Here is a 27,389-nt window from a genome sequence, read left to right as displayed (position 1 = left end):
CAGCAACACATTGAAGTTTTTCTCCCTCTCTTTCTTCCTCCCTTCTCCTCTTTCTAAAAATAAAATAAAAATCTTAGAAAAAAAAAAAAAAAAAGGCCCTCTAGGGCTGGGTGGCTCAGTTGGTAGGAGCGCCTTCCCGCACACCAAAAGGCTGAAGATTTGATCCCTGGCTGGGGTGCATACGGGAGGCAACAGATAGGTATTTCTTTCTTACACTGATGTTTCTCTCTTTCCTTTCCTGTCTCTCTAAAAAGCAATAAAACATATATCCTCAGGTGAGAATTAAAAAAAAAAAAAGGTAAGACCCAACTACATGATGGCTACAAAAATCTATTTTAACCCTTTGAGTGCCAACATCACTGTGAGCAACAATGACAAATTTTCCCAAAACTGCCAGTGTCACTCCCAGTGACTCTTTTTTCGATGGCTATAAATGTAAATAACAATAGAAAAATTCGTATTTTATGTTTTGTTCTCTTTTTTTGTACCTCAGGTTATATATTGATATAATTTTTTCTCATGTTGATCCAAATTTTGAATTACGCATGGCACTCAAAGGGTTAAATATAAAGACACAGATGTGTTAAAAGTAAAAGGATCCATCATGCAATATCATGGAAGTGGGAGTGGTTCTATTAATGTCAGACAAAGCAGGTTTCAGAACAGAGTATTACCAGGGACAAAGGACATTTCATAAAACAGAAAAGCAACTCCATCAGAAGGTGTAACTATCAGAAATGTGTGCATACGTTCAAATTACAGGAAATGAAACCGACACAGCTGGGAGCTGGAGAGATGCACAGCAAGTCCCGGCTGCCACAGGAAGGAAAAGCACAAGTGGGGAAGCCCGTGGGTCCCTGCGAGACCTGACCCCTCAACCCACTGCACTGGACCCACGTTCACAGAACACTCCACCCCCAACACCACACACACACACACACACACTCTCTTTCTCTCTCTCACACTTTCTAGGTACATGTGCGACAGTTCACCCAAAGAGACCCTATGGTAGGCCTTAAAATAAGCATAGTCTAAAATGATTAAAATCAGAAAGGAAATGTACTCTGATCACAACTGAATTAAATAAGAAATCAACTAGAAAAATCCCTAATAGCTGAAAACTGAACAACACACTACTAAGTAACTCACAGGCCAAAGAAGAAATCACAAGCACTAAGTGAAAATAAAAACGCTGCCTATCGGAATGTGCGGGACGCAGCTGAAACAGTGCTTCAGAGAGACTTATAACTTAGTATTTATTTTAGAAAAGAAGAATGGTCCAAAATCAATGTTAAAGCTTCCTCTTTAAGAGACTAGGAAAAGCAAATTAAGCTGAAGTAAAAGTAAAAAAAAAACAAAGAAATAAAAAACCAGAAATGAGTAACACAAGAAAAATATTAACGAAACCAAAAGCTGGGTTTTGAAGCGATCAAAACAACTGGTAAACCCCTAGTTAGACTGATTAAGGAAAAAAGGAAAAAGACACAAATGATCAGGAATGAAAGAGAAGACATCTCCACAGTTCTTTTAAACGTTAAAGAATAAGGATGCCCTGGAGGGTGTGGCTCAGTGGACTGAGTGTGAGCCTGCGAACCAAAGGGTTGCCGGTTCAGTTCCCAGTCAGGGCACACGCCTGGGTCGCGGGCCAGGTCCCCAGCTGGGGCTTGCAAGAGGCAACCACACATTGATGTTTCTCTCCCTCTTCTTCTCCCTCCTTTCCCCTCTCTTTAAAAATAAAAAAATAAATTCTTTAAAAAAAAAAGAATTAGGAAATATCAACGATGCTATGTCTATACATCTGACAACTAAAATGAAATGAATAAATTACTGGAAAGACACAAATTATTAAGAGATCATTAGAATTAGAAAAAATTAGAATTGGAAAATTTGAATAGCATCATATCTGAAAATAAACTGAATACATTTTCTTGGCAGAAAATTATTCATAATTAAATAATTTCCTAAGAAAATTCCAGGCCAATGTGGCTTCATTTGAGAATTAAATCAAAGATTTAATCGAGAAACAATTCTACATAAAGTACTTAAGAAAATAGCAGGGAACACTTTCCAGTTCATTATCCTGATCTCAAAACTAGACAAAACCATTAAAGAAACTCTAGACAAATTCTCTCCCATAAACATAAAAATCTTTAATACAAATAGCAGTTTTTAATAAAAAATAGAAACTCCACACTTCTTAGGAGTGCAGCGCTGGTTTGCACTGAAAAATCAGTTTCCTTTACCGTATTAACAGAATGAGGAGAAAGAGCAAATAAGCACCTCCAGATACAGGAGGAGCATTTAAAGACTCTCAGCCAGGAGGGCAAAAGGAGAGCTTCCTTGGCCTGAGCCATGAGAAAGCTACGGCTGACCTGTGCACAAGGCGGGGAGGCCCGCTCACCCAATGTGCTTCTGAAGGTGCTAGTCAGGGCAGGAAGGCCAGGGAGGAAGGAATAAAAGCTGGAAAGGAAGTAAAACTGCCTTTTTATTGAGAGATGATATGGTTGTGTATGTGGAAAATCCTAAACATAAACCAAAAGCTACTAGAATCATAAGTGAATTTAGCAAAGTCATAGGATACAAGGTCATGAATTCAATTATATTCCTAGAAATTAGCAATAAACAACTAGAAAATGCAAAAAAAAAAAAAAATACCCTTTACAACAGATTAAAGTTATGTGCAAATTTTGTAAACTGAAAAAAAAAAATTGCTAAAATTGAAAATGACCTAAATAAATAAAAATTATAACATATTCATGGATTGGAAGGTTCAATTACCATTTAGATGTTAATTCCCCCAAGTTGATTTACAGATGCAATCCCACTCAAAATTCCTGGAGGCTTTTTTTCTAGAAGTTGACAAACTATTACTAGTATTTATAGAGAAATGCAAATGACTTTAAATAGGCAAACTACTTTTTGAAAAGAGCAAAGCTGGGAGGCCCCCACGACCTGACTTTTAAGACTGCGAAGCAAAGTCTGAGTCCAGTCAAAAATGAGGTTTTCTAAGAGTAACAAATAAATAAGAACATAAAAAAAAAAAAAAAAAAAAAAAAAGACTGCGAAGCTACAGTAGTTAAGACCGTGGTGCCGGCATAAGGACACCCGTGGATCGTGGAGCAGACACAGAAGCGAGGAGACCCTTATGTATAGGGTCAATTAATTTCTGATAGAGGCCAAAGTAATTCAATGGGGGAAATTTAGCAACCTGCTCAAGGTCAGAACTCGTCAGCAGAGGAGCGCACGTTCGAGCATGGCAGGCGGATGCACACAAGGCACCATCCGTGTTCACGCAGACAGAAGCTGGGCCAGGGCTAACACGCTCAGACACGCTCCTGCCAGCCCTGGGCCCGGGGCCGTCCGCAGGTTCTCGCAGCGGGAATTTCTCAACAGCTGCTGAGCCGAAGAAGAAAAGTGACAGCTGAGGAATAACAAAGGTGATGTAAAATCAATGGGAAATACAAAGAGGGTCCTGGAAACCCTAGGAGCCAAATACCAGGGCTTTTCTCTGGGTTGTAGGAAGGAAAGAGTTGAAAGGAATGAAGTTCTTTCAAAAACACTGAGTCCCTGAAGTCAAAAAAAGGTGAGACCACCACGCCCTTCACTTCATAGCCTGATTTTCAGTGACTGGAAAAAAACGAGACAAGAACTAACTTGGAAAGGGGCCCCAAGGTTAGTGAGGGGAAGGGCCATCTTCTCAGCGCTGCAGACAGCAGGCCGGAGGAGGGGACCCCAGGGGGGCATGCCCGAGCCCAGACGGCACCCGGCGGCTCCTCCTGAGCCACGTGAGGAGGGTGAGCTCTGCCATCAGGCTCTCTGGGCTTCCATCCAAAGGCTCTGCCACTCCTGTCCTGCCTCAGTCTCATCACCAATACAAAGGGAAGTCATAACGTACCCCTTACAATATGGCTTGTTCTGACGATTTGATAAGATGGTAAATACAAAGCACTTAGAGCAACGCCTAGCTGTCGGTGCTCAAAAAAGATCAGCTGCTAGGTGGCAGTATCACTGGTCCTCCTGGACTCATGTTTCTGGCGTAGTTATGACATGGGTCCCACCTTCTTGTTCCACATTTCTTTTGGAGACGTGCGGCACTGGAGGAAGAGCCTGGGCTGGGTGAGACTCCTGCCTCTGCTTCTTCCTGGGCGCCTTCATCTCCCTGAGCCTCACGTTTGCTGATTGTTACAGAAGCCCTGTCTACCAGTGGGGCTCATGCACCGCCCTTCCAGGCTGAGGTACGGAGAAGGGCACTGGAGCCGAGCAAGGGCTTACGAGCACGGTGACCGTCCCCAGATCCTCAGCGAAGGGGAATCCATGGCATTTTCACTAGTTCTCGCTTCTGACCTTAGGAACCTCGTTCTTTAACTATGATACTCAGATGAGACACCGTGTCCGGGTCAGGCTACAGGAACAGAGGACGTCTAGGAACAGTGATGCCAACCGAAAATCCACCTGGACTCTAAACATAATTTCACAGTAGAGCATGCAGCTGCAGGGCTCCTTTCCTCTCTCTCCCCCTGTGCGTGGCCTACAGCCGCCGCCAGCCGCCGTTGGTGGTCGCTGCGGCCCTGCCCCAGTGGGCCCTGCTCAGTGCGCCCCGGCCTCCTCCACTGGGGAGAAATGCCTGATGGTGAGGGAGTGATTCCCACAGTGTTTCCACAAAGAACACAGGGCATGCTGGGAGTCTGCTCCATGGGGCGGAACCTTGACCCTGATGAGCAGGCTGTGGGGAACCAAGGAGCAGTGAGAGCGCCAGGTTCTGGTTACTGAGGGTTCATGACCTTGAATCATCCTCCCTGGAGAAACTGGAAAAAGGAGCCTTCCCAGTTACACACGGCTGTTTGTAGCTGACAACGAGACAGGCAGAAGGAACTGCCCGTGCCTGATTTTATTTTATTTTACTTTTTTGGTGGTAGGGGGGAGGGTGTGCTTTTCATATCCAACAAATTGTGTAATTCTCACTATACCCTGGAGAATTTATTCTGCACCCTCCCCCCAACATCTTTCTCTACTTGACAGTAGAGTAGTTGGCATTAGAATCCAAGCTTAATATTTTTTTACTCCACTAATCTATTTCTAAAGAGAAGTAACCAGAACAGCAGAACACACACTTTCCCAGACATCTGGTGGATGTTAAGGACCTCGTGATGGTCACAGACCCTATGGGGCTCACTGTATCACCTAAGTCTCCTATAAACTCTCAACAGCCTAAACCTATTTCTTGAACCCTGGGAAACCAACGAGCAGAAAAGTAACTGCAGGGGCCTGACAGGGAAACGCCAGGCAGGTGCTGGCAAACCACGGCCCACGTGCCAAGTGCCCCGGTTCTCACAGATGAGGTCTGACCAGAGCACAGCCACGCCCGCTCACGTCCTGGCTATGGCCAGTTCTGCGCCAACGGCAGCTCAACAGTCGTAAGAGAGACCACGTGGCCCACAAAACCGAAGGTATTTACGAGCTGTCCCTTTACAGAAGAAGTCTGCCAACCCCTGACCTAAACCATGAATGAGAGGCTGCCCTTCTGCAAGGGAAGCTTGTAGTGTAGAAAATGGACAAAGCCCTGCATCATCAGAAACTGGTTAAGGTCAGGGGAAGCAAAGGACACGACACATCTGCCAACAGAAGTTACGGACGAAATCAAGCTCCTCCAGCACCAAGCTTTGCTACAGTCGGCAGCGCTTTAGTCAACAGGCACAGAATATGCAAGATAACAAAATCTCTTCTTCTTTTAGGGGGAGGTTAGGAAAATCGTAGTGATTGACTGCTACTGCCAACTGACAGCACAAGAATTAGCCAGAAGGTCTCTCAGTCAAGCCATGCTTAGAAAGAAGTTTAAGGACTGCGTGTCTAAGGAGTGAGGAGGGTGGTAAGGAGGGCTCCTGAGATGATCGCTAATCCCGAAGGAAAGAAGGAATGCTGACAGGAGCCGTCTACGGGAGGGAACTAACCAGAACAACAAGCACTAAAATTCAAGGATCTACCCTGGCTGGTGTGGCTCACTGGATTTAGTGCCGGCCTGCAAACCAAAGGGTTGCTGGTTCGATTCCCGGTCAGGGCACAGGACTGGGTTGCAGGCCAGGTCCCCAGCTGGGGGCACATGAGAGGCAACCACACATTGAAGTTTCTCTCCCTCTCTTCCCCTTTAAGTAAATAAATGAAATCTTTAAAAAAAAAAAAAAATTCCAGGATCTCACGTGATCCAGCGGTAGGCAGGTGCAGAACACTCTGTATTCCTTCAGACGAGTCACACTTACGTTATCCAGGTCCTTTCGCAGTGCGATCTTGCTGGTCACCAGCTCATGGGCTAAGTCATCATTTTCTTGTTCCAACCTCATGTTCGCTTCCTGCAGACGCCTGTTCTCCCGCTAAAGGGGTTAAAAGGAACCAGTTACCAACACATGAAAATCAGATGAAAATGACAAGTTCTCAGGGCTAACCCTCAACACTGCTTCCTGAGTCCTATGGAAACTGTGGGAGACATGGCTGGTCCTAGCGTGCTACCAGTCAATAATTTCCTATTTTCTATCTCCATCAAGCAATGTGTAACTGATTCAAGTGACCCTGCCAAGCAGCTATGTCTTATTAACTGTGCCAAAAGGCCACTGAACTGGAACAGACCAGGCATCTGGTTTGAAGCAAAACAAACTTGTTTTTTCATTTACAAACTCAACTTGAAACTTGAACCAAAAACAGTGGAACTGAAGTTTAAAAATAACCCAACAAAGCTGTTACAGGCACAGTTATATGAGAGGTTGAAAGCTCTGCACATCACATCGGCCATAAGCAAACAAACCTCAAACCGCTCGATGGGGTCTTCCTGCTGGGCCTGCTGTTCCCTCATGGTGTGATATTCTTTTTCATATTTTTTCAACTTCTTCTGACTAATCTGTAGGATAAATCACAGCACATGTTAGAAAGTACCAGGAAGTGGCGGGTGCTTCAGGGACTTCACTCAGGACCGGGGCATCCCAGTCACTACGGAAGGGGTGTTGCCTATTTTGGAGGGAAATCATCAGAATGGGGCACAGTCCAGGATCCAGAATTCTTATTCGATGACTACTGTGTCCAGGGTTCTGTTGGGGATAATTGATTCCCAATGATATTACTAACAATGTTAGAAGGAACACCTACGGATAGCTCCTCCTACCTGAGTTCTGGGTCCTACTGTCCCTAGTCACCGTCTGTCATCATCATCATCATCATCAACACCATTTTAGTTAGCATATCCCAGCACTGCTGCAAGGTGCTGTAAGTCTCTGACCTAACGTCACTTCTACAGTATAGTATTATCATCCTCATTTTATATGCAAGTTAACTGAGGTGTAAGGAGGTTACGTTAACCTGACCAAGGTCACTCAGCGCCTGGCAGGTCTGGGATTTGAAACCAGGGAGCTAGACTCCATCCGAAGTCCCAGGGGCAGGCTGCTCGCCATCCTACCACCCACCACCTCTCCTCTCCGCCAGCTCCTCCTGTGCTGCTTTAAAATAGGCGCAATCCCCTCCGCCCTTCAAAACACAGCTCTGCTGCCCACTGGCTGGCCGCTCCCCCACGCTGTCCCTCTGCTGTCCTCTCTCTCAAGCTTTTTCTCACCAACAGCCACTGCCAGCCGCAGGCCTACCCCTTTCACTTCCATTGCTTCGCACCTCTCTCTTCAATCTCTCTAAATCAAGCTTTTGTTCTGACTTCTCTACAGCAAGTACCCTCGTGAAGGTTACCAAGTGGTTTCTTTTTCACTCCATCCAGTGGGTTCTTTCTCCCCGCAACTAAACGTCAAAATTCCTTGACTTCCAAGCTTTAATGTGATCAGGCCACGCCCCTTCTCTCTGGGCCTCCTTCTACCTCACAGGTTGCTCCCCTTCTTTTACTGCTTAGCTCTCCCCTTTCCTCTCTCTGCACCATTACCAAGGGCATCCTTTCAAGATGCAACTCTTCTGTTTGATTCCTTCCTCTAAACCACTAACCCATCCTCTTCCAAGTGTTTTAGATTACATTTTTAATAATTACGAAATATAAGAAATACAAAAGTGGTAAAACAGGTGCATGCAACTCAAGGAATGATTACAAAGCTAACGCTCATCCCCTCCCAAAGCTTCAATAATCAGTATTATGCCGACTCACAAACTTTAGCTGCCATTTGCAGGTAATTAAGAAACTCTGAGCTGGTCTAGTCCAGCTTCGTTTTGCAGATGAAGAAACAGACATAGAGGGTTCGAGTCTGCAGCGCCTCCCATGCTCTGCCCCACGGTTCCCTTCCCTCCATACTCGTGCTGCCTGCTGTTCCTCTCCCACTGGCTCTGGGGACACCTCTCCCAGTCGGGGTGCTTAAAGGTCTGCTTCAACCAGCGCCAGTTCCCGGAGTCTGGCAGCCGCCCAAGGGGAGGCGGCCAGGAACACGGCACTGCGCCCTGGCTGCGGTCTACAGAAGTGTCCATTAAACGCTGGGGGTGAGGCTACAAGCGTAAGGGTGACATCTTCAGACTCAGACCTCCTGCGGTTTAAGGCCAGTGTGGGGGCAAACGTTGACTGTATATGTGATGCACAAAGAAAGCAACTGAATAAAACAGCTGCGTGACCAGTAAATTTATAAACAATCCTCACAAATCAATTGTAGATGAAGAGAAACTAAATGAGGCTTGTGGGAAGCGAACACAGTCTAGGTAAGTGACAAGAGAGGGGAATGGCTACAAGGCTCCCTTCAGGCTTCATCAAAAAAAAAAAGTGTTGACACCAAATTCTACAAAATATTCTCACAAATCTTCAGGATTCTCCAACTTTTCCTTCTCATGCTGGGTTAAGAAAGAATTAACATTATTCTCCCTATCAGCATCCATTTAAAAAGGCTGATGACAAAATAATTTCTTCCACATTTCATCATCCCTCCCTCAGCACGGTAACCGCTGTCCCTGTACTAGGAGCATGTGATAAATGCTGCGGCTGTCACATCTGGTTAGCTCATCTGGGTCTTAGATTTTCGTGACAGACTATGGGCATTTCTTTACGTGCTTCTCCTGTTTCCCAAGTGTTCTGCACCGAGCATACTTGTTTTTATAATTAAGTAAACACAACCAGCGCTGCTAAAGTGAGTTCTCACCATTATTCGGGGATTCTCTGAGACAGAGCTCTGCTCCTCTCTCTCTGATGGTCTCCGCTGTGGCTCTAAGTCATTCCCCAGAGTCGCCCCTCAGGACTGAACCCAGACAGAGCTCGCTGGTCCAGAGTCCTGCCATCTTCACCAGCATGGACTCCCTCCCACTTCCCACTGGTTCTCGTCCCTTACCCCCTCCCTCCCTTAAACTCCTCACCCCCCAACCCCATCACAAACAAAAAAATACATAAAAACAACCCTGTTTACAACGGGCTGGCAGCTGAGGCTGACTTCCGGAGCTTGGGTGGCTGCGTACTAGAGCCGCCAGTTCAGGCTGCGCGAGGCCCAGACCCCATGAAAGAGACGGATGCCCGATACCTGAATGGGGAACTGAGAGGCACCAGCAGAAAAGCACCAGTTCAGGCCTCCACATGAGGGTGCACCCAGGGCAGACCAGCACCGACCTCTCAGCCTGCCTGTCCCGTTATCAATGCCTCCCGGTCAGACAGTGTCTCCTTCATTCCTGTCCCCTGCCCATGCACACACAGTGCCCAGGAATGCTAAGTCACACTGACCACTCTTGAGATCGACCTTTCTAAGCAAACGCACACTGCAAGCCTGGTCCCTCTGCCTGGACAAGCCCACACCCTATTCACCTATCAGGTCAGAGCTCCAACGTCACTTAAGCAGGAACCCTTCTCTGACACCTTCCTCCTTCTATCAGGCCAGGCCTTTCGCTGTATGTTCTCACAGCATCAAGGCAATGCCTCCACGGCACCTGTCCAAGTCCACAGGTATTCATTTGTGTGCTTACCTGACGGCCTGTCTCGCTACTAGGAAGCAGGTCTCATCTCCAGTGCCTGCCTCAACGCCTGGAACACAATCGGGACTCAATAATCGGCCGCTGAACAAATCAAAGCCAGCCACCCTCCTTTTAAACTAATCAGGATGCAGCAGGGACATTTACTTACCCAACAGTTGGGCGCAGCTGTAGGTAGCATTCTTTGCTAGGCGTTAGTAATACAAAGATGTATAGAGATCACAATATGCTAAATCCACAGGGCAGGAACCCTTATCTGCTGTGAAATTCCCAATGCCGGGCCCACAGTGAGCATGAAAATACTTACTGACTGGAGACACGGTCCCCACTCTTAAAAGTGCAAGGATCACTCTGTCTGTCTCTTACTCACTCCAGTAACATTGTAACTGCATCTAGGAAGCAGGGCAGCTGTGGAGTGAGCCCCGAGCCCTGAATCACACCCACCGCTGGCTGACTTCTGTCAGAGGCTGTGGGAATCACCGCTACACATGGACTGGCACTTCTGCCCTCACAGGTTATATTTGAAATTTTTTGTTTAAATGTACTTTTTGGGGAAAATATTCTAACAGTTTCCTGGAATAAGACTGAGTTCATAATTTAGGTAAAACCAATTTTAGACCCCACTGCAATTAGTACAGAGGGCCGGGTCTTCACACTGTTAGGAACAGAACCACTTTGAAAGTCTGCTGTGAGTCATGGTTCCCAGAGAAAGCCGTGTCGCCACAGAAGAGCACAGACGCCAACTCTGCCCCCATCCCACCCATAGAAACAGAGCGACCCGCACACCATGTAGGAGGGCTCACAGGCTGCCCGAGGCCCAGTCACAGTCTCCTCGGGTACGAAACCTTGATTTACAGAAACTGGAGCCTGGAATGTGCCAGTCTGATACTTTGGTAGAAATGCGAACTTAGTCCCAAATCCCTCCCCTTGGCCCCTCACTCGTCCTCAGTGTGTCACAGGAACCAGATAATGCTCTCTCTTAAAATATGTGCTATTTGCCATGGGAAAGGTGGTCCCTGATCAGCCTCGGGACCAGGCAGGGACGCCAGGCCCACACAGATGGAGAAACAAGAGTGGTCGCTGACTTGCGTGGGAGTGAGGGGGCCCAGTCTGCAGGCAGGCAGACCAAGCCTCCGGGCCTGGCTCTGCTGATGGCTCACTGTATGACAGAGGTCAAGCTGCCTTACCTTGGCCTCATATTCCTCAGATTCCTCATCCGTGAAAATCACAACAGTCCTTATAAGGACTATTGTTATGAGGATCACACAACGTAAAACATTTAAAGAGCTCAGAAGAGTGCCCAGCACACAGTGAGGTTAACAGTAGCTACTACTTGTTATTAATATCAACATCTGCATTCTTGTCCTGAATCAGAGGCAGACTACCTTAACATGTGTGACAAACAATAAGACATTTAAAGAAAGCCCATTTAACACAAAAGAGCAGGAAACAGGCTGCTGATAGGGAACAGGAGCTGACTTCCAATGTGGCTTAAGAAACTATTGCCAAGGCCAGAACCCGCTGACTCCTGGGCTCGTCCCAGGGAGTGAGTGAAGGTGGAAGGGTGAATGTTAGTGGCTCTGCTTGGCACGGCTGAAGAGGGTTGTGTGCATGAGTGGATGGGTGGGCAGAGGTCTTGAACCTTAAGGAGATTCTGACCCCAAAGTCCTCATTTTGCTAAATAAAGAAATCTGACCCAAGCCCATCTCACTTTCGTAGATGCTTGGGGCAAGAACCTCGCTTTTCAGTTACTCATGACAAGGACCTGAGATTTACATAGGACTGTCAGGATAGCAAGACACCTCTACACCTGCAAGTTTACTTAATCCTCCAAATGACTCTCTGAGATGGGCACAGCAGGGATTACCCCCTTCATTTTACCAATGGGGCATTAAGACCTAAATAACAGGCAAAGTGACTTGTCTCAAGTCAAAGACCCAGTCTGTTAAGTGGCAACACCAGCACAAGAACACAAATCTGGGGTGATTATTGTTTCTTACCCATCTCTCCAGCAGATTCGGTACTGACTACAGTTCTTGGCACATAAGAAATCTATAAAAGTTTGTTGACTTGAAGTGACTTAAGGAAAGTAGATGCCTGGGCAGAGGTCAAAACAGGGCAGGCCACGCGATCCCTGGTGTCTGAGGGATGATGATAATGACCAGCAGAAGAGCAGCAGCGACGCTAACGGCATCATCTTACTGCTCTCTCCTGCACCCCGCTGTGTTAACCTACTTTGGGTCACACGGCAGAGGCAGAGGCAGGATGAGAGCCAAGGTCTACAAGACTCCAAAGCCTGCAGTTGTAACCACTTGAAACAAATCAACATTCTATTTAATTACTGAGCCTTTTTATTTAATTTGTTCATACAGTTCAGACTCAAACTTTCTCAAAGATCACTAAATAGAATTAGGCATTCTGGTCCTACCACCAAAGTTTTTGCCTAAAATGCAGAAGTAAATTAGTAGCAGAGAACCCAAACACAGATAAAGACCAAGGAAGACCAACTTACTAAATAAGAAGGTAATGACCACTGCTATCCGTGCAACACTGAACATTTTAGGGTACAGTACAGAGAAAGAGAGCAGCCACTCACAAATTTCCTCCTGAAGTCCAATTCTAAAAGGCAAGAACAAGCAAAGAAGTAGAACTGATAGCTTGGTCTAGTTAGAGAGAAGACTGAACTCGGGTATAGTGCAGACAGAGTTTCAGTGCTGACACAGAGACTAAGCTATTCAACAACACGAGTGGCTCCCGTCCTGTTTGTTCAAGCCCTCACTTACAGTAAAGCACAGTGACAATGGCATTGACTTCAGAGTCTGGAATTCCCAGGAGCTAAACCCGCTCGATCACTCACGAGCTTTATACCTGTTGGGAGTTTTAATTTTCTAAGCTTCAAATACACATTTGAAAACTGACCACATGTAGTCACTGCAAGGATTAATTTGCTCTGTGCAGACGCTATGGAAGATCCTGGGAACACATAGAGATTGATTAAGTCACTGCAGTCATAGAGCCTTAAAATCCTAGCACACGTTAACTCCACAAATGATCTGTGGCTTTTAGCTCATGAATAAAAATATCCACCAAGGGCAAATATTCCCAAATGACAAAGAGTTTCCTCTTTCTCCAAATAGTAAATGATTAGGGTTACATTAATTTGGAGATACTGCTACTTGGTTTTTGTAATAACTTTTCTTGTACATAGTTTGAAATCTAGCACAATCACCCTATGTTTGAAATAACAAATTCCAATAAAAAATGGTTCAGAAATTACAATTCACTTTACACAGGATTCTACAACAAGTCTTCAAGCTTCATCTGAGAAACCCATGGAGCCCTCTCTTTTAGCATGGTTCCTGCTTCTTCCAAACTAGTTTCACACATCTGACCTGTTCTCTAAAATCCCTGCATAGACATAAAGAAATAATTGCTCTCACATATTTCTTTTCAAAGATTTTATTTATTTATTTTTAGAGACAATGGAAGGGAGGGAGAAAGAGAGGGAGAGAAACATCAGTGTGTGGTTGCTTCTCACACTCCCCCAACTGGGGACCTGGCCCGTAACTCAGGCACGTGCCCTGACTGGGAACTGAACCGGCGACCCTTTAGTTCGCAGGCCAGCACTCAGTCCACTGAGCCACACGAGCCAGGGCACTCTCACATATTTCTTAATCAAAGATTTAAAAGACCTAAATGTGCTCCCCCCACCCCCACAAACAATGAATAGCGCATTTATGAGTATGAAAGGGCTGTGGAGCTACTAGGGCCATTCAGGGCCATTGTTCCTGAAACAAGCTTTAAAAACAAAATGCCCTTCAGACCTTATTATCAGAAGCAGAAACAATTTTACTATTTCAGGACACTGACCCATAAGACAGTGCAAGTCAATGGACAACTAAATGAGTTCTGACATATGCTGTTACATTTTAGATTAAGAGCAGATGAAAAACTCCTCGAAAAATAAACATTTCACTCCCATAATAAACTAAGGAAAATGAGGGAGAAGGAGAGAAGTAAAAGGACAAAAAAGAGAGAAGTAAAGAGAGGCAGGTAAAGACGGACACAAAGGTTTACAGCAAAGGAAGACACACAGGCAGAGGGAGGAATACAGGCCTTTTTGGGCAACACCCCCACCTTGTGGCCATTTCAGGCATTGTCACACCAAAGTTCTGCAATGAGAAGCCAGTGCAACGGAATGGAGAGCACTGGGAACGCGAACAGTCTAGGGCCTAGGGCTTGTCACTGCCCAGCCAGTACAAGTTGGGTAAGTTACTTGACTTCTATAAGCCTCAGTTTCCACACAGGATTTGCCCTACTTACCTCATAGGGTACTGTGAGGAAGAAATGAGCTACTTCTAGAAACTATAAATTCCAGAAATTACAACACTGTAATTGTTTAAAGCACAAGACAAAGAGACAAACAGGTATCTGTTTCCTGGACTAGGCAAAGTATTCCCAATTCTCACCTTAATCAGCAAGTACAACTTTGAAAATCAAGTGACAATTTTTTAAAAGTCAAAATAACGGAATGGAATTTCAATGAGTTAAGAGTCAATGCTTCCTTTCTAAATTCTACACCAAAGGCTTCAAAATCTAGTTTCCAAACCATTTCTCAGGAGGACCCTCCCCCACATCGAGAGGAGGCTCCGCGCCCCGTGCTGATGGAGGCCCTCCAAACCGCCTGCAGCCTGCGTGCAGGCTTGCCAAGGGTTTTCTTATTTTTCAGCTGGCAAATTATACCGTGACTGAGGTTCTTTGCCAATAACTGGCTGAACTGTTGCCTCTATGTCCCCTAATATTTACCGGTAGTAAGCGTGGCTGCCAGAGCACAACTCCCTCTCACTAAACTGTACACACCATGTCCCACCTTGCAGCAGAATAATCGTATTCTCTCATGTCCTGGTGACTCTGCAGGCTTTCCATGCTGGGAATCAATTTTCTAAAAAATTACTACCTTTCTCACCCTGAAACCATGTGAAGGTAGGGGCATCATCCAAATGGTGCCCCAGACATGCAGAGTCCTCCAGGGCAGAAGGAGTCACACACCTAAGCACCACATGTCGGTGCTACGCAGCCTGGCCCACGTAACTTCTTGAGAGCACAGGTAAGAAAAAGAAGACATTAGACACCTCCCATCTGGACCACGGAAATGAAGGATCCATATATTATTAAAGTGTTTCAAGCTAATGAAAACCCCAAAGGTAAAACCTTCAGCTGGGACCTACTTTTAAGCCTTGCCCAAATCCATGTTAACTCCCTTTGTAAACCACTTAGTAGAAATTCAACAGCATATTCATTTATTCACTCATTCTGTCAATATTTATATGCCAGATACTGTTCTTCTGCTGGGGATTCAGAAGTAAACAAGAGATAAGGTCCCCTCTGTCACAGGCTTAATTCTGTGTGTGTGGGAGGGGTCAAATAAACATAAAATGATGTCAAGCAGTGATAAGCGGGAAATAAGTGAGGGTGAGCAGAAAAGGGTTGGGGGTGCTGCTCCTTCAGACACTGTAATTAGAGAAGGCTGCTCTGATGGCCTGATATTTGAGCCCAAGACTGAATGAGGCAACAGTGAAGCCACACAGACGCCGAGAAGAACATGACGGGCGGGGCCAGCCAGTGCAGAGGCCTGGGGAGTGAACATATCGGCCTGTTGGAGAACAGCAAGGAGGCCAGGGTGTCTGAAGTAGAAAAAGTAAGAGAGGAAAGTAGTAGGAGATGGAATCAGAAAGACGACTGAGATCAGATGGGGTCAGGCCTTGCAGGCGAAGGCTAAAACTCATGTTTTATTCTAAGAAGCCATGAGAGTTTTAGGCACGGGAGAGATGGGACCAAGAAAAGCCTGGGAGAAAACCACTGTGAAAACAGAAAGACCAAGGAGTCTGCTGGCACATTCCAGGGGAGCAGTGACGATGATGGTCAGACGGGTGTTAGTGATGAAGGGAGCAGGCAGTGATGAGATTCAGGATACACTCTGCTGACAGGCCTTGGACGTGGAGTATGAAGATGGGGAGTGTGAGAGAAGTCCAGGAGGACGTCACGACTTTTTTGGCCCAAGCAACCAGCCAGGTACCAGGCACTGAGAGGGGTCACCGAGAAAGGAGCAGTCTGGATGGGAAGCAATCACCAGGGAGAGGCAGAGCCTCCTGTGTGCTGCACCAGGCGGAACTGAAAGAGACTCAAACCCTCAGAGCTCACCTGGTTCTCTGTTCTGTGCACAGACCCAGCATCCTGAAAATGTCACTGAAGTGCTTCATAGCTGCTTCAAGACCAGAGAGGGAGTGACCATAGCAGCAGCTATCATTTCTCGAACCTTCCTGGTTACCAGGCACTGTGGTCAGTAAGCGCTCTGCATACACTGTAGTTAATCCGCATACAGCAAAGCATGGAACCACAGTACCCGGCACGTGGTAAAGTGTCAGTAACTGTTATCCATAATACTTGAGAAATATGTCACATTTTAATTTGAATGATAACTTTCATCAGTATCTTGATTATGAGAAGTCCAAGTTCCTTTTTAAAAAAAAAAAAAAAAAAAAAAAACCCATTCATTTTATTTTATGATTTCTGTTGTTTCTGGGGCTAATAGGTAGTTTTATATCCCCCCTTTCAAAAACACAGCAGCAACTCCAAGGCCGTAACTTCAGGCAGAGGTTTGTTTCAGCTGCCTGCTGAAGGCGCAAAGGCACCTCCCACGAGGGTGTGACCATTACCTACCCTTGGGACTACTCATGCTGTCACTTCACACACACTAGTTTAGAGCTCCTTTGCTTCAGCTACCTGGGCATTTCTCTTCTTTCTTTCAAATTCATCCAGGTAGTTAAACATTTCTTGGGCTATATTTTAGCATCTCCCAGTGTTTAAAGAAGGGTAGCCTGAGTTAGCTTGGTCTTATATAGAATTAGAACCAGAGCGCAATGCTACCTTGCGGATGAGGAGACTGCACATCTTATAACTGAGTAACCCTGAATTCAGATCTCCCTGTGGCCAAGTCCACCCTCTGTTGAGCAGATAGTAAAGTTTCTTGCCCACATCTGCCCTGAAACACTAATTCCTATTTTACCCTCTGGAGTCACATATGGTAAACATGATAGTCTTTTATATGTCCTATAAAAATTTGAATACAACTATTTATTTTGTCTCCCATTTGCCTCCAGCTGAAAACCCCAAACTAAACTCCTTCAATTACTGTTTCTTCAAGAACAAAAATTTTATTATAACGTGAACACAGGAAATCCTTTTTTTTTTAATCTTAAAAAGGTGTACAAATAAAGACACACTGCATCTCCCCCCACAACTAAGAAGGAATACAACTACCCCAAAACTAGAGACAACCATAAGTTCCAGAAAATTAAGCTGCATGGAAGTCCAGCAAACAAAGATACGGTATAAAGAAAAAACACTCATCCAAACAGGTAGGAGGAGCGGAGCCGGGGCAGAGAGGACGCAGTGTGGTGGCAAAAGAGGCGGCAGCAGCGGGCCGGCGGAAAGTGCAGCCACACGTTTTAAAAAGTCAGGAGGTGAGAGGGGGGGTATAGTTAATTTTTATGAACCAGGGGTATGGACTTGGGGGGGATTGCTGGGGGAGGGGGGTGCTGGGTGGAGGGGAACAAGGGGGAGAAAACTGGAACTGTTGTAACAATATAATCAATAAAAAACATTAAAAAAAAAAAAAAGTATTTCAACAGAGGAAAAAAAAAAAAGTCAGGAGGGACACCAGGGGAGCACTCCCAGCACCAGACTAGACAGCGCAGCTACGGTTCCAGCACCAGGGAAAATAAAGCTCATTGCTTCTGACTGCAAACCAGTGGGCGTTGGAGTGGAAAAAGAAAATGCCGGTCACTCAGTAGAGTCCACTTGTTTAAAGGACCCCCATGGTCCTAGAACATCTGCAGACCCACCCACTCTGGGAACAATAGCCAGGGCAGCAGCTAGAGGCACGAGTCCCGCATGGAAGTGGGAGAAGTGCCTGGAAAAGGGGCAAATGGTGAACAAGTGGCATTGTCCCTTCTCAGGCCCCTCCCCCACATACAGCACCACAACGTGATGAAACAGGTCGCCCTGTACTGATGAATATATAAGGCTCCGCCCCTTACAATGTTAACAGGAGTGACAGCTCTAAGACACAGGCAAACAAATACAGGAGCCTGTCAGAATGAGGAGACAGAGAAGTATGGCCCAAAAGGGGGAAACGGATCAAGGTTCCAGTGCGAGAACTAAGCGATGAGGAGATAGCCAACCTAACAGATGCAGAGTTCAAAACACTGGTGATAAAGATGCTCACAAGCTTGACAGATATGCTTAAGTATGACAAACGCATAAGGGAAGAAGTGAAGGCTATGCTAAGTGAAATGAAGGAAAACCCACACAAAACCAATGGTGAAGGAAAGAAAACCAGGGTTCAAATCAATGATTTGGAACATAAGGAAGAAAAATATAGTCAACCAGTACAGAATGAGCAAACAAGAACTAAAAAAAATGAGGAGGTTTAGGAACCTCTGGGACAACTTAAAATGTGCCAACAATCTGAACCATAGGGGCACCAGAAGGAGAAGAGGAAGAGCAAGAAATTAAAATCCTATGTGAGAAAATAATGAAGTAAAAGTCTTCAAATTTGGCAAAGAAAATAGACATACAAGTCCAGGAAGCACAGAGGGTCCCAAACAAGCTAGACCCAAAAAGGACCACAGCAAAACACATCATGATTAAAATGCCAAAGGTTAAACATAAAGAGAATCTTACTTAAAAGCAGTAGGAGAAAAGCAGAGAGTTACCTACAAAAAGATACCTATAGAACTATTAGCTGATTTATCAAAAGAAACTTTGCAGGCAAGAAAGGACTGGTAAGCAGTATTCAAGTTGATGAAAAGCAAGGACCTACAACCAAGATTACTCTATCGAGCAAAGCTATCATTTAGAATGGAAGGGCAGATGAAGTGCTTCCCAGACAAGGTAAAGCTAAAGGAGTTCATCATCACCAAGCCATTATTATATGAAATGTCAAAGGGACTTACTTAAGAAAAAGAAGATCAAAACTAAGAACACTAAAATGACAACAAACCCACAACTATCAACAACTGAATCTAAAAAATAAGAACAAAATCACCTAAGCAAACCAGAATAGGAACAGAATCATAGGTATGGGGATCATTTGGAGGGTTATCAGCTGGGAGTGGGGAGGGGGAGAGATGGGGAAATGGTGCAGGGACTAAGAAGCATAATCAGTTGGTACAAAATAGACAGGGGAAAGTTAATAATAATATAGGAAAGGGTGAAGCTGAAGAAGTTATATGCACGACCCATGGACATGAACTAAGGAGACTGGGATTACTGGAGGGAAGGGAAGTACTGGGCAGAGGGGAGCAAAGGGAAAAAAATTGGGACTACTGTAACAACATAATAAAATATACTTTAAAAAAAGGGGGGGCCATTTATAATGGAATTTAAGACAATCTGTTAGGGTACAAACCCACTGTCTTCTCAGATTACCGACCATCTGAATAAAGTGCCCATAAAAATTAAAAAAAAAAAAACCTGACAAAGTGTACAAATCACAAATGCCACTGCAAGTGAAAAACACTGAGTGGGTTTCCTTCATGTCTTATGGGTTTCATATTAGGGGATTTCTGACCATAACAACAAATACTGAAAGTTAAAGGACAATACAGTAGAAATTATGAAACCTGTGCTCTGCCACTAACTAGCTGTAGAACCCCAGAGGGTCACAACTTCCTTGTTGTTTGGTTTGTTTTCAAAATGGGAATAATAATACCTTTCCTATAGTTCAAAGGCTGGGGAAAGCAGTAAGATTTAATGCATAGGATCCAATACACACAAAAGCATGTGGAAGGCTGAGGGGTAAGGAAGATGGAGAGATGCTGGCCAGGGGTACAAACTTCCAGTTTTGAGATGAGTGAGTCCCAGGAACCCAAGGCCCAGCGTGGAGGTTGTAGTTAACAAGACCGCACTGTGCACTTGAGAGTTGCGACAGGAGTACTTATGACTTCAGTGTTCTCACCATCACAACAAACTAAAAATTTTGTGGAATGAAGGCCGCGTTAACTAGTCTTATTGTGGCAAACATTTTGAAATATATACAGATATCAGATCATCACTCTGTATACCTTAAATTTATATAACATTATATGTTAATTCCATCTCAATAAAGCTGGGAAAAACAGAAGTCCCTTATCTGGGCTCCTACGAGAGCCACCACTTTAGGCCTAGACTGTGAAGGAAAGGCAGTGTCATAAAATACCCATGACAACCTATGAGCTGCTATATAGTGTACACCTGGCACCTCTGATGTGTTTGTGGTTTCATTTTTGGATGTGGAGAAAGCTGTTATCCTTAATTATGTTAACTAAAAGAATTTTATTTTCTATATTATCTAAGTAAAGAAATTACCCCGAATGAGGAGAAAATATGTTTAAAAAGTTTTTAGAAAAAAATACAATACGAAAGAAAACATTATCATTTTAATGTATTATAAATGTTGATAGTTTGATGAGGAATAGTGATATGTTAGCTGAACAAAAAAATTAAAAGCAAAATTTATTTTACCTTCATGTTGCAAGCTAATTCCATTAGCTTCTTTGCATTTTCTTCTGAGCGATATCTCTTAGGAAGCTGAACCCTGAAGAATTTCAAGGCACCTTCAAAGTCTGTCAATAGCAAGTCATCCTTAGAGGTCTTGAAAGAAAGAAAATACAATCGTGTGTAGGAAAGGTTCTTTGCTTTGAAGATGCACAAGAAGCATTTTATAATCCCAGCAGCTTTATAACCCCCAGAAGATACTTCTTAGCTTTGCCAGAGGTGCATGCATGTCTCCACTCTCAGGGACAACATCAGAGCATAGTGTCTGCTAAGAACAAGATTAAAACCAAGCTATCGCAATGGAGAATGCCAGATAACTCAGCTTATGAATAAATGTGTACCTTTAATAATCCAAGGGCGACGTTAAAAATAACACTCAATCCCTAAAAAAGAAAACACAAAACAACGTTTTCAATTAATTATATCTGGATGTAATAACACTGTCTTCAGAATACCCCACAATTTTAGAGAAAGTATAAAACCTTAATTAAGTAGAGAAATGGAGTATCTTGAAAACACCTTGGAAAATAATCATTACAGAGCCGCTGCTGAAACGCCACTTAGACCAGACCCCACCTCTCGTTCTTGTGAGAGAGCTTTTCTAGCCCTATTTTCACATTCAACAAGAACATTTTTCCAAAGTACTCTATGCTTCCAAACCAAAACATCAGATTCATAAAACTGAGCAGGAAGTGACTGCCGGTGGAACTTCATTTAGTGTGGCCCCACTGGAGGCACAGCAATCCCTGGGAGCCCCACGTCCCTGGACTGAAGCCGCTCCGGGCTCCCTCCGATCAGCCTTCCTACAGGTCACCATTCTGGGAGTGGAGGGGGCAGAGGACAAATAAGGTGAGGCACTAACATCTGCCGATCAAGTTTAAGTAAGCTTCGGGACCTCAGTTTCCGTTTTCTGAGCTAGTTATAGTTTGAAAAGTTTATTTAAATTACTTAGCATGCCACTGGGCCCCTCACTACTTAACAACTGGTTGTTTATAATAGTGAAATCTGGATAACCGAAAGGTTTGAGATAAGAAATTGGTTACATAAGTTATGGTATATCCAAGAAATGGGATACTTGGCACCAAGTAAGAATAATAGTATATTTGGTAAAGTTATTTCTTATAATGTTTCAAGCTGGGTAGAAGGTACAAAGTCTTTAATGAATTTTCATGTTTTGCATATGTTAAGATTAAACAAAAAGAAAAATGGTGTAGATGCTTATGTGTCTATAGATGTTCAAGTATATGAAATGAAAAAAAAGGTTACCAAATAGTATATATAGTATAATCATATTTTAAAATATATACAGACCTGTAGTATACATTATTACATGATAGTCCATATATGCACATATAAACACACACACACAAAGGCTGAAAGTAAACACACACACACACACGTGTTCAAAGCAGTTACCCTCTAGACAGTGAGATTAGAAGTATCCTTAAATCTCTTTGCTTATATTTTCTACAGTTTCTACAATAAAAATATATTTTTGAAATAAGTTAATTTTGTATTAAACATACCCTCCCCGCCAAACCCAAAACTATATTGTGGCAAAGGCTATTATTTACTCTAATATCTACTTTCAGCAATAGACTCCCCAATTCCTACCAAGCTTAAAAAAAGAAATCTCTCTTGCCCTGACCAGTGTAGCTTAGTTGGTTGGGTGTCATCCTGTAAAGTGAAAGGTCACCGGTTTGATTTCCAGTCAGGGCATGCATGGGTCCATGGCTGGGGCACATGCAAGGGGCAACCAATCGACGTTTCACATACATGGATGTTTCTCTCCCTCTCTCTAAAAATATACATAAATAAAATTTTGGGGATAAAAACATCTCTCTTGTACATCTAAGTTCATTTCTACTTACCAATAAGAGGTAAGTGGAAGTGCAGGTGGAACTTCTAAAAAATCTCTTCTATAAAAAGAAAACATGCACCCTCTCCCATATCTTAACCCTTCTATCTTAAAATGTAGATTTTGTGGCTAGAGCTCTAATCAGCCATAATGAGTCACACTCTAGGGACGGAGGGTTACTGCCAACTTGACTTCTATTACATGGGAAATAAACCTCTGCTTTATTAATCACTGTTGTTTTGGATTTCCTCAAAAAATCAGACAAACCTAATACTAACTAATACAAATGTCTAATATATATACGTTTTTGTTTTTATTTTAGCAGAGAGTGCCTTTAACAAAACATGATCATTAGCTTCAGCCCAAGGAAGAGTCCCTAAACGTGGATTTCCCAGCACTGACACAAAACCGAGCCGAGCAAATTCTGCTTTGATTGCTGTCACAGGAAGGACACCGTAACGATCCCAAAGTGTTGTGGCCTCCGATACATACCTCACATAAAAGCAGGTCGATGATATGGAAGACCATGTAGAGAGGGAATTTTGCTGTAAAAAGTGTAAGAAACCACTGGGAGGCATACATGTGAGCTTCAAGGCTTATATCCAGGAAGTGGTTGTACAGGTCGGGAATGTACTCCTGAAATAGCAAACTCATTAGTTTTAGGCACATATGCATCTATTCAGCTCCCACTCAGGAGGCTCATAAATCTAACAGGAATAAGCCAAAAAAGTCACAAAATTGTGTTTTTCTAAAAACCTCTGAAGTGCTCAGAAGAACACCTATCATCTGTTATTAAATTGGCACTCAGCTCTCTTTTCTTGTCCACAAACTAGCTCTAAAGAGGAATCCCCAAAATAGTGACAAATATTTGGAAAGAGAGTTTTTCTTTCCAAGTTATGACATGTTTGGGAGCGTCTGTTTCCTTTTACCAGGCGCTCCCTAACCAGGCAGCTTCAGAGCCCTGGTGAACACTGGTGACGGAGTGTGCTGTGTAAACAGCCCCTACGGAGCCCTCTGGTATTTTGGGTATTTAATGAGACTGAAAACCCGACTCACACCCATCAGGCATCATTCTCAACGTAAACAAACTGACCAACCCATCCCTGACCCTGGAGGCTAAGGCAATCCCGCTGCTCCTTGACACCAGTTCCTCAATCCACTTGTCCGCAGACCATACTCTAATTGGCAAATGCAAACCGGTTTCTCTTCTTACCTGCATGAGGCGCTCCAACTGGTAAAATTTGCAATGCAAATCTTCAAAGTTTTGCTTGAAAAGTTCCCTGAGACCATAGTCAAACATGATCTTGACCAGAACACTGAATGCCTGTTCTTCGGGCATCTGTAATAGAAAGGGAATGGGAAGTCGGGGAAAGGTCACAAAACAGATACAGAAGTTTTTTCAGTATATTAAATTCCTCCTTCTATCCTCTTATCTGGGTACCAGGAAGTTCAGTGATACGCAGTAACTCAGGCCCGTGGCTGTGCTTCATAATCATAATGTTCATTCACTCAGCTGAGCAATGCTTACTGATGTCTGCGCTGTGTCAGACACCGTTCCCGTCCTCGCGGCGCTGCCCACACAACCCGGGCACAGTAACTGAAGCAAGAATTAGGCAGGAAGACGGTGAGAACACAAGAACAGGAGCGCCCGAGTCTGCCTGGGGGAGACAGAGGCTCTGCAGGGACGACAGGGCTGGAAATGAGCAGGACAGGCCAACACACAGGTGCAGGTTTCATCTTGCGCAAATCGGGAGACCTCGTAAATCATTTCAACCCCTTAGCTGCCGTTTCATCCTAGCAAGAACGTTTTTCTTCCTCAGTGTTGTTTAGAAAGATGGCTAGAGAAACCTTATGTGTTCTAAGGCTTGCAGTAATGCTTAAAGTACTCTAGTTAACACTCACAGTAATACTTAAAATACTACAAAAACCCTCCTTCTATTTACAGACGTTACGCGTTTATAATACCTACATCTTCCATTGTTTTATAGAAGACTATTTCCCCGAGAACCTGGCAAAATGTCTTGTTTTCAAAATAGAAAGAAAGCAGTGGAAATGTTATTTAAGGTTTGGTGAGACTGTAGCAAGCCTTCACAATGTCAAGAGGATGGGCGGGCTTCTGTGGAGCAAGACGATGGAGGTGGGCTGAGCACAGAAATCACCGGGATAAAGCAAAGCTGCAGAGCAAATCATGTAAAGTAATAAATGAGAAAATACAGAATGTTCCTATTAGAAGGTTAAGGACTTCAGGCAAAGGACCAGACCCTTATACAAGCTGAGGGAGATTTGGTCTGACCCAGGGCGGTCTTTCTGTTAGGCAGCCCACCTGCCCCATGCTGACATTTATCTAACACCATGGCAAACCGCGCAGAATCCAAACTCAGACCCTGTGGACTTGATCAGGAAATCCATTTTAAAGGGGCTGTGATACTTAAATGGAGGTAAATGTCCTTGGGCTGAAATTGAGAACAAAGACAGACCACACAGGCTTATGAAACTGTGAAATATAAATTTTGCCAAGAACAACAAAACAAAATTTAAAACCTTTACCTGTTTGATGGATGGTAATTAGCTTGAATGCATGAGCATTTCACAATGTGTTTGTGTATCAAATCATCACATTATATATACACATACACAAACACACTTGTTTTTATTAATCTCACAACTTTATCATATTTTTACCTGTCAACCAATAAACTAAGTTCAGTTAATGGTAACAAGGTAGCAGTTTTTGTTTAATGTGTATTACAACCTTGTATTTTACTTGTATTACAACACAAAAAGGCTTAAAACTCTTCCAAAGCTTCCCCCTGCTCAGAAAAACAGAACCCAGACTCCGTGGCCCAGCCTCCCAGTCCTCCTCCTCTCCCCCATTACTCATGGAGCTCCAGTCCTAGGCCCTGTCAGTTCCTTCCATCTGCAAAGTTTTTCGAACTTCAGTGCTTCTATATATTGTACTATTTCCTTTTCTGGGAAACGCTCTATTCTCTACTCGCTTGCTTTTTAAATACTTTTAATTATTTTCATAAGAATGTTAAAGGAAGCTAAATGAGAACCCTTCTCAATTTCAGGGTTCACTTTAAAGGTTACCTCCCCAGAGAAGCCTGGAATCTAAATGTGGTTTCTCTGTTATAGTCTTGCATCAGACATTTCACTATGTCTTCATAGAGCCATTGAAATGAATAATGATAGACTTGTGGGACTTTCTGCTCAAAGGTGGCCAGCTTCACTAGCTCTGTATCCACAAGGATTGAGACCATGTCTACATTATCCTCTCCTGATCTCTAGCACAGTACCGACCACAACAGGTGCTCAAAAAACTCTCAGGTAACATCACCTGTGTATTTTTGCCAAGCATTTTAACTTGAATCAAAAATTAAGAATGTGGGATGTTTTACAAGATAATTTGCTCAAATTTTTCAGTGATATGAAATACATAAAAAAGGCAAGGGGGTAGTTTAGATTAAAAGAACAGAGAGAGATGACAACCAAATATAGTGCCTAAATCAGTCAAATACAATCCACTGATCTGGGTTAGAAAAAAAAGCTATAAAGGACTTTACTAAGTAAACCAGTGTGGAAAATTGAATGTAAATTGTGTGTAAGCCAATACTGAATCAGTGTGGAATTTCCTGGATGTGATTGTGGTATTATGATTATGTCCTTAGGAGATACATGCTAAAGTATTTAGGAGTGAAGTATATTGATATTTACTACAGATTTCCCCCAAAAATATTTCTGATAAAAAAATAAAGTGTGTATGTGTGTAAAAAAAGAGGAAAAGAGAAAATGCAGAGAGGCTCAGAGAAATCAGTGTGGAAAAATATTAATTGGTAAATTAGGTGGAGTATACTGAGGTTCACCTTAAGAATTTTTCAATTTTGCTGTGGATCTGAAAAATATATCAATAAGCTGGAAGGTAAAGGTCTTTACTGAACAAATGAATGAAAAAAATATGGCACTAAAGAAAGCCAACTCCTCAGCCTCCCTCCCACCCCAAAACACAAATCCCAAAACAAATTCTAATGACAGTGACTACTTTAGAGAAGATAAAATGTCCCCAAGGGTCCAACTAAGACTGAAGGCTATCCAGTCATCCTAGCAGTAAAAATGAAGTCTACCCTTGTACCAGTTTTCAACACTGTCACTTACACTCACCATGCTCCTCTTCTATGATGACATTAAGAAAAAACAAACGTATCCAGAATAGGGAGTTAAAACGCATGTCCTAGAACAACCGCGCTCCAGTCTAGGGCTAACATAAGCTGAGGCAGGCCCCGTCTAAGTCGTAACAGACTCATTTACTCACATGGAGCAGCAGAACAGCAGCGAGAAAAGATTGGCCCTGGCAATAGCCAATTTCTTCGTCATACACAGAATACGCCTGAAAAAAAGCATCACAGGAGGTGTAAATGAGTGCAGTCACTCGTGGGCCATAGCTGCCCTACGGGACCTTGAACACAGGAACCTAGAAGATGCTACCCACACTCCACTGTGGCATTCTGATGGTCAAGGAATAATGCAAACATTTCTCTCCAATCCCATTTTTATTTTACAATAAATAAATCTGTCACCACACTACCTTCTGTTGCCAAGAAGCAGGGAAGGTTAAGCAAACACCATTCTGGCACTAAAAAAAGGTTGTCACATCTTCTTGTCTTTGCTCATGTTTTTCCTTATGCCTGAAAAATACGCTCTTCTTTCACGCTCCAAACATATTCCACGCCCCCAGAATTCCCTCTTTTCTGTGCTCCTATGGTACCTGCTACATGTGTGTGGCTGTTACAGCACTTACCTCACTGCATTTTCAATGTCCATCCTCTCACTGGGTTAGGAGCTAGCTTCTCAGGGGCAGGGGTGATGTCCTAGTCAGCCTACCAGCACCTCACACAGAGCAGGAACTCACTAAACACTGTTACTGTTACTCGTCTCCTTTCTGGGAAAAAGTCTTTTGGCAAAGACAACAAAATACAATTCTTTCTACAATGCCAGTAATAACTTTTCTGATACGAGGGACTACTCTGAA

The 27,389-nt window shown here is 43.7% G+C and overlaps 1 protein-coding gene across 1 annotated transcript in view; it reads right to left on the bottom strand.

The window, feature by feature from the left end:
- The window catches only part of RABGAP1 (RAB GTPase activating protein 1), a 147,150-nt gene that overhangs the window by 9,188 nt on the left and 110,573 nt on the right, over positions 1 to 27,389 (bottom strand). Inside the window, exons 15-21 of the mRNA XM_090274692.1 lie at positions 26,673 to 26,747; positions 23,577 to 23,702; positions 22,856 to 22,999; positions 20,847 to 20,888; positions 20,473 to 20,601; positions 6,794 to 6,886; positions 6,255 to 6,365 (exon numbers count right to left, since the gene is read on the bottom strand). Coding sequence (XP_090130818.1) covers positions 6,255 to 6,365; positions 6,794 to 6,886; positions 20,473 to 20,601; positions 20,847 to 20,888; positions 22,856 to 22,999; positions 23,577 to 23,702; positions 26,673 to 26,747 — 720 coding nt within the window. The remainder of the gene's footprint in view (positions 1 to 6,254; positions 6,366 to 6,793; positions 6,887 to 20,472; positions 20,602 to 20,846; positions 20,889 to 22,855; positions 23,000 to 23,576; positions 23,703 to 26,672; positions 26,748 to 27,389) is intronic.

This window comes from Furipterus horrens, unplaced genomic scaffold, assembly GCF_987537825.1.
Source record: "Furipterus horrens unplaced genomic scaffold, mFurHor1.1.pri manual_scaffold_4, whole genome shotgun sequence".
Classification (NCBI taxonomy): domain Eukaryota; kingdom Metazoa; phylum Chordata; class Mammalia; order Chiroptera; family Furipteridae; genus Furipterus; species Furipterus horrens.
The sequence above is the reverse complement of the archived record's forward strand: the minus strand, read 5'-3'. Positions and strand labels throughout refer to the sequence as shown.